At 41.6% G+C, this 7403-nt stretch overlaps 1 protein-coding gene across 2 annotated transcripts in view; it reads left to right on the forward strand.

Annotated features, from left to right (window-relative positions):
- Positions 1–6964, forward strand: part of ELOVL5 (ELOVL fatty acid elongase 5) — a 63834-nt gene extending 56870 nt beyond the window's left edge. For both annotated transcript variants that reach the window (XM_079970574.1, XM_079970573.1), the window contains exons 5-8: positions 106–277; positions 1953–2077; positions 2831–2965; positions 4386–6964. In XM_079970574.1, the coding sequence (XP_079826700.1) occupies positions 106–277; positions 1953–2077; positions 2831–2965; positions 4386–4517 (564 nt within the window). In that variant the 3' untranslated portion in view covers positions 4518–6964. The remainder of the gene's footprint in view (positions 1–105; positions 278–1952; positions 2078–2830; positions 2966–4385) is intronic.
- The last annotated feature ends 439 nt before the right edge of the window (positions 6965–7403 follow it).

A 7403-nucleotide genomic window follows, 5' to 3' on the forward strand; every position in this document is an offset into this window, starting at 1 on the left:
GGGCGGGGAGAGATTATTTGCTGGGTCAGTAGAATTTGCCATGAGCTGTCTTATTTCATTTGCCTCTGTGGAACAAACGCCTGACCTCCTTCCCTCTCCTTTTAGATCATACGTGTCCTTTGGTGGTACTACTTCTCAAAGCTCATCGAGTTCATGGATACTTTCTTCTTTATATTACGGAAAAATAACCACCAGATCACCGTTCTTCACGTCTATCACCATGCAACAATGCTTAACATCTGGTGGTTTGTTATGAACTGGGTGCCTTGTGGCCACTGTAAGTATTCTTGTAATTCGTGACTAGAGACCTGTGCGTGTGTGCATTTCCTGAAAGACTCCTTCTGTTTGAAGAGGGTGTGTTAATGCATACCTTCACTTTTTGGGAAAACAGTCTCGTTGGTTGGAAATGGGTAGGGTTGTGCTGGTTTGCCAGCAGCGTGTTGTGATTCAAGGACCCGCCACCCGCTTGGGGATAAGAAAGACACATGGACATATTAGGTTAATGGGCTAAAAAAGGCCACAACTTTATTGATTACAGCATTGGCTAAAACAACAGAGCATGACTCCACCCCCTCAGGGAGGGGTGAGTCTAAAAAGGGTTAACCACCAGTGGGAGGAGCCTGTTGATGCAAATACAACTGAAAGTTCCCCCTGATGTTACCGGGGGTCGTACCATGGCCCTAGCCACTAGCAAGGGCATCGGACAGGATCCACGACCGCCGGATTCCTTACCCATAAAGTGGAGGAGTAGGCGATGGCCACACCCTGCCCTCCAATACACAAACATATTCCAATGCCTAACCGCCAATACCTAAAAGTTGTGACGATTTGCTACAGGGTAGGCAAAAATTCTTACCAGGCCCCTTGGACAACCAAGGCACCAACCACAGGTCCATAGCAATGTCAATAACCAAGCAGTGAACTAAAGGGAGGGTGGGTGGGTGATCCGACAAAAACCAGCAGCGGAATGAAAGGGAAGTGCTGCCGCGGCCACATGTGAGCGACAAAACCCCGTCCTCAAGGCTCCACCTGATTGGTTGGCTACCTGGGTGCATGGTGCGGCAGCCAGGCCAGCTGGGCAGGGGCTGAAACACCCCCTGCCAACGCAGGAAACGGCTCCTGCTCACAACTCCTCCCCTCTGTAAGGAGGAAACCTCTTCCTCAAAGCTGTGTCAGTTCTGTACATCTCCCTCTGTTCTTTCCACTGTTATCCAACTGCTCTTAGGGTTTTCTTAGCAAGCCATTGACTTTGCATACACAATTTCTGCCCTGCACGGCATAGCTCATAGCTTCTCTGAATTATTCAAGCCCCTTCGCCATGACAAGGCAGTGATCCATGAAGGGGATTACCATTCATAGCCCACCTCTTAAAAACACAGTTCAAGCCAGTTTTAGGAGGGGAGAGGCATTGCTCTTAAGGCAGTTAAACCCAATGTGCATGGCAGATTGGCTTTCGACATCTGTGATTCTCTCTCTCTCTCTCTCTCTCTCTCTCTCTCTATATATATATATATATATATATATATATCATTGCCTTTGCAGTTTTGTGTTAAGTTTTTGAAAAGTTCAGCAGGTCATAGGAATTGAAATGGGGGGGGGAAATAAATGAATAATTAATTGTAATAAAGGGAATATGTAATAGATAAAAGTATGTTATATATTACAGAAGGAAAGGGCAAGAATGGAAACAGCAGGGAGGAAGGACGGGAAGTCAACTTATTATTATTATTATTATTATTATTATTATTATTATTATTTATTAATTAATTAAATTTGTATTAAATTAGAAGTTAAATTCACTAAAAAATTAATTGGCAAAAAAAGAAAAGGAAAGTTCACCGGGTCAGTTTAGTGGTTTAAACTTGCATAGAACAACAGTTTAAGCATGTTTTGTTTTGTTTTTTGCAAAAAATAAATAAAAATCAACTAGCATCTCTTTGTATTGTTTCCAGCCTATTTTGGTGCCACCCTTAACAGCTTTATCCATGTCCTCATGTATTCCTATTATGGGTTATCGGCTGTTCCATCCATGCGTCCATATCTCTGGTGGAAGAAGTATATCACACAGGGGCAGCTGGTGAGTAAATGGTGCCTCTGTACATTCTTTTTCCCTCATATGCCCATATGCTTCTGGTGGTTGTTACTGTGTGTTACTCTAATGGGGGACATTTAGTTATATAATGCCCCCTTCAGACTGGAGGTCAGAATCTTTTTAAGATGACAAAGCTGCATATAACAGAAGTGGAGAACCGTTTATGCCCTAGCTACTGCTTACAAACCTCTCACTTGTACACCAAGTCACTTGTAAGTCGAGCTTTACTATGCTTTCCTAACCATGGAGGAATGGGAGCAATACTCAGCTCTTTTCACTGTCTAACTCAACCCTTGTGAACCTAAGACCAGCCACATGATATATTTTTAAGCAGTGACCCTACAGTAGAGATTGCAGTAGCTTCCTTTGTTTTCAATGTGAGCTGCCTTGGGAAGGTGATAGATTTTGAGATAGATAAGTAAACTTGTAGTCTTTCCTCCCCCTTTCATAATATCACCATGCTACTTGCGAATACTTGAGCTTAATTGAATGGCACAGCTAAGGGGCTAAACTTGTACAGGGTGTGTGGTACCTACCCATCTCCCACTTGGAGAGCAATGGGATCTTCCAAGGGGCACAACCACCAATCTCTTACAGCCAAGTACAAAAGGCAATTTAAAATCTCCACATTCATACCCAGCTATACTGCTACATAGCGAATGGCTTCAATGTACTCCTTTGTTTGTTTGTTTTCTTGTTCATCCTTTCGTTTTTCTTTTCTTTTTTTACTTTTAACAGACCCAATTTGTCCTGACAATCTTCCAGACAAGCTGTGGGGTGGTTTATCCTTGTCCATTTCCCCTGGGATGGCTGTACTTCCAGATAGGCTACATGATCTCCTTAATTATCCTTTTCACAAATTTCTATATTCAGGTAAATTAAGATTTATTCCTCTTTTTTTGTTTTTTGCAAATGTCGATAAAGAAAATAACAACTAGAAAGTTTGTGTATCAGAATGCACTTCTAAAAATCACTGGACTGTTGGATCCTAGCAGAAGACGTACTTGGTTAACTTTCCAGGAGGACCATCAATAGTCAATTTTATAATTACTTTGGTGCCGTAACGCAGCAACAGGAAGCATTCCCTCCCAACCGTAGGCAACAAATGGAGATGGGAACTTGCACTCTCTCTTATGCACTTGCTGCTGTGTGAGAGGATTGGCCTTCTCTGCTGCCATTAGAATCTTATGTAACAGATACAAGGGGCAGTCAGTTCCTATTGACTTGACTAACCCCCCCCCCCAGCCCCCAGTGTTGGTCCAAAAAGCATTTCAAATGAATGAAATGGACTTTTCTGACATGGAAATGTGCTTGGCCTAGTGGCTGCAGCTACTTTGCAGTAGCTGGTCCCTGTTTAGAGAAATCCATTTGCATTTAAATCCCATTGGTGTTAATTGCAACTAACTTTTCCCAATGATTTCAGTGGAACATAGGCACAACTGACTTAAACAGGATTGGGACCAGCTGCTGTGGTATCAGGTCAGGTATAACTTAAAGCAACTTGTTTAATGAAGGAAACTACTTTTTTCTGAGCTATTTTGGAAAAGAAACAACTTGAAGACATATTTGATGGCATTCTGTTCTAATAGGAAAATAGTAGCTATAAGTAGTGGATAGAGATACTATATATATTTGTTTTGTTTGGCTGTAATGCTAAACAAGCCTTCCCCAAACTGATGTTCTCCATATGTTGCTGGACTACAAGTGCCTTCATCCCTGACATTGGCCATATGAAATGAAACCATAGTTTAGTGTTGCAGAAATGAGCTCATGCACTGCCCAAGCATGGGGAGGTGGGAAACTTCCACCTCAGTTTTAGATTAACCACAGCTTTCTGTGTCGTCTGAACTCAGCAGACTGGTTAATCTTAACTATGGTAGGTTGAAACCAAGCCAACTTCAAATTATAGGTTAAGAAACTGGCTTGTTTCAACAAACTGTAGTTGACATTAACCATAGTTTAGGGGCACATAGGCAAGAGCCTTGGTTTCATTCTTGCCTTTCCTTTGGCCACTCTTCCTCCCACTAGTTTGCCAACAAACTGTAGTTTCCTGTTCCATTTTATATGGGAAGTTGTGGTTTGTACAAACCATACTTTGCTCCCATACCAAGATATCAAACAGGGATGTTATGTTTTGTCATTGAATCTGAATAGGGTGTATGCTTCCTAGTCTTACGTCCATATGAAGGGGCAAGATGCTTGTTAAATAACAAAATGAAATTGGCAAGTTTGCTGCTTTGTTGCTGTGTGGGACGAAAGCTCACTACTGACCTATGTGATTATTATTTTTTAGACTTACAACAAAAAGGCAGCGTCCAGAAGGAAAGAGTATCAGAATGGTTCCATGGCTGCTGTGAACGGGTATACAAATAGCTTTTCTTCCCTTGAGAACAATGTGAAGCAAAGAAAACAAAGGAAGGATTGAAGACCAAACTGAGAAGCCATTTTTATATTCCGGGCAACAACAACAACAACAAAAATCATCTGATTGTAAGCACAATATGTGTTGTGCACTGATATAATTCTTGACAGCTACTGTAGCTATTCCTGCCTAGAATAGTGTTGATTTATGTAGGACTTAACAAGTGCAAAACATCCTAGAAACTATCCATAGGCTCAAGTTGATGGTGTTGATCATACTGGGTGGTCACAGACACGAGTGTAAACTGTGGAAGGGAGTATTATTGTAGTATGTGTGCATATATCTATATATAAATACATAGATATATTCGTCACTGCAGTTGCCTTACTAGTCAATATGATAGGTGCTGAATTATGATTCACAATTTCAAGACTGTAATCCAAACTCATATTTTTTAACTGTAGATAATGCATGTGATTGTGATTTGTACAACAAAGGTTTTTTTGTCTGTGTTAAGGTGTTTTTCCTCCCCCAGTAGTTTAAAACACACATGCCTTAAATTTGAAGTAAAGCAGGGCCCAAAACTTAATACTGGTTTGAAAATGTATGGAAATGTTTTGACTCTGGGAGCGACTTCTCACGGGGCTGAGACCCAGTTACCAAATAGACATACTATAGTGTCTGTTGTGAACGGTGCACATGTGTAGAAATAATAGCTTTCCCCCTTCAAAATGCTTGTTGGGTGGCGGCTGCGATAAGACAGCTTGCACATGCTCATGTGCACTCTTGATCAATGATGCAGCCTGCGTGTGCCCCTGTATTTGAGGGTCCCAAGAACAAAATGGACTATTGAGAAGCCATCCTAAATGAGTTGGGCTCCTTTTGCGAGTCAACTAGAAGTCTGCTCTGTGTTGCACTGAAGTTGGAGTAATTCTCCCACACGTGATCTTTTTGAAATGAAAGATTCACTGGAAAAGCTGGACTCTTCATTTCAGTCACGACTTGTGCAGGAGAAAGACGTTTGATTGTGCTTACTGTCTTTTTAATTCCATTATCACAAGTCTGCAGCAGTTTGGTGGTTCAGTTTGATTTTGTCAACTAGGTTTTAATTTGCATAAGTGACAGGGAAGTTAATTGGCACTTAAGCAGCATCCGTACCTGAATGCTGACTCTCTTCCCTTCTTTCAGCATTAGAGAATGCAATGGGGGGGGGGAGACATCTTACTCCCTTAAAAAATTGACATTCCCAAGTTGTAGCCTGTCCCTTTTAAAATTGCCACAGAAGTGTGAGATGAACCACCTGCGGCATTTTTCTTCCCTATCCTTCTGACCAGGAACTGTGTAGAATCCACAGCTGGTTCATCCCCCCAGTTCGTTAAAAGTTTAAAAGATGGAAAAGTGAATCTCCAGGTTGCATCCTGGCCAGCCAACCATTGACCTACCTGCAATTTAACTGCAAAGCAGTTTTCTGACTGTTGCAGAAGTTGTGACATGTCCACATTCTCCATTGTTTGACAAAACTCAGCTTGCAATTCTTAGCTGGTGTTTTTCTTGCTGTTTGCATAGCAAGCTTTGAGTTGGATTCCAACAGCCACAGGTGGAATCCCACTGGCAGAACAGGGTTTCCATCACTTCCCTTTTTCTCAGAAAGCTGACCCGGAGTTCAGAGGATCCTTGAGAATGATGAAGATGGGGTTTGGCTTGTGGCAAGGGGGGCTACAGCTGAGGGGAAATGGGGAGCTCCCTCAGAGCAAGCAGAGATACTCTTCACTCATACGGAGTCAGCCTTTGGATCCAAACCATTGACTTAAAAAAATGTGCCTAGCAAAGGGGGTTGTGTGTGTGTGTGTGTGTGTGTGTGTGTGCGCGCTGGAAAGTGTGCAAATTGGGCCATGCCAGACTTTTATTGTCTTGCGAAAAACCCTTGGAAATAGGTTGGTGATGAATGTCTGTTTCTTAGTGTGTGTTGTGTATTTCACCTGTACTTCCTCGGCCTGTTAAAAGTTTAGTAAGAAACTTGTATAAAGTGTGTTGGAAACTTCCCCGCCCCCCCACACTTGCAATGTCATAAAGCAGGCACCTTTAATGGATATACTATGTAATTTGGTGGAGTTTTAGCCTACTTACTTGTTGGTCATTGAAATTCATTTGTCTCAAGCCATCCTATTGCTTCCATCCCCCAAGTTTATATATTAAGTATAATTTGATATTTATACAAATATCAGTTTTACCATGTTTTTGCACAGCTGCTATTGGGGGAACTAATGTGTTTTCCCTAATGGGCTCGCATATTATTTTTATTTTTTATTTTTTGCTTGTTTTTGAAATGAGAGGCAGAACCAGTTTATGTTTGTCTGCTTTATGTTCTCAAAGCTTGTGTGTATATATGTGTCCTTGGTTTCTAGGTACTGATTTGCAAAGTCTTTACATATTTCATACAGCAGCTTCATCATTCAAAATATGCTGTCTAAACATGTGTGCTAAAAATAAAAAAACTAGCTTGTCTGAAATATCGACATTGTCAACATTTTGTGTTTTTAATCATTAAATTGTTATTGAATACCTGTGCCTGTGTTTCAATACAGTGGCATCTTAGTGGATTTGAGAAGCTTTGCCGTGGAAGTGAAATATTCATTATTAACAGTTCTGTTATGTGCAAATGAAGCCATCAACTGACCACTAAACCATGGCTTAGTGTTACGTGGGTGAGCCTGCATGAGCCTATAAACACTGGGCTCATGTAGTCCCTTCTGCCACATGGCTTGGATAAGTAAGTTACCTAAGTTTAGTTTTGCATAAGTATTAAGGTTATAAAAAAAAGGTAAAGAACCCCTGGACAGTTAAGTCCAGTCAAAGACGACTATGGGGTTGCTGCGCTCATCTCACTTTCAGGCCGAGGGAGTTGGCGTTTGTCCACGGACAGCTTTCCGGGTCATGTGGCCAGCATGA

Source organism: Podarcis cretensis, assembly GCF_951804945.1.
Source record: "Podarcis cretensis genome assembly, chromosome: 3".
Lineage (NCBI taxonomy): Eukaryota > Metazoa > Chordata > Lepidosauria > Squamata > Lacertidae > Podarcis > Podarcis cretensis.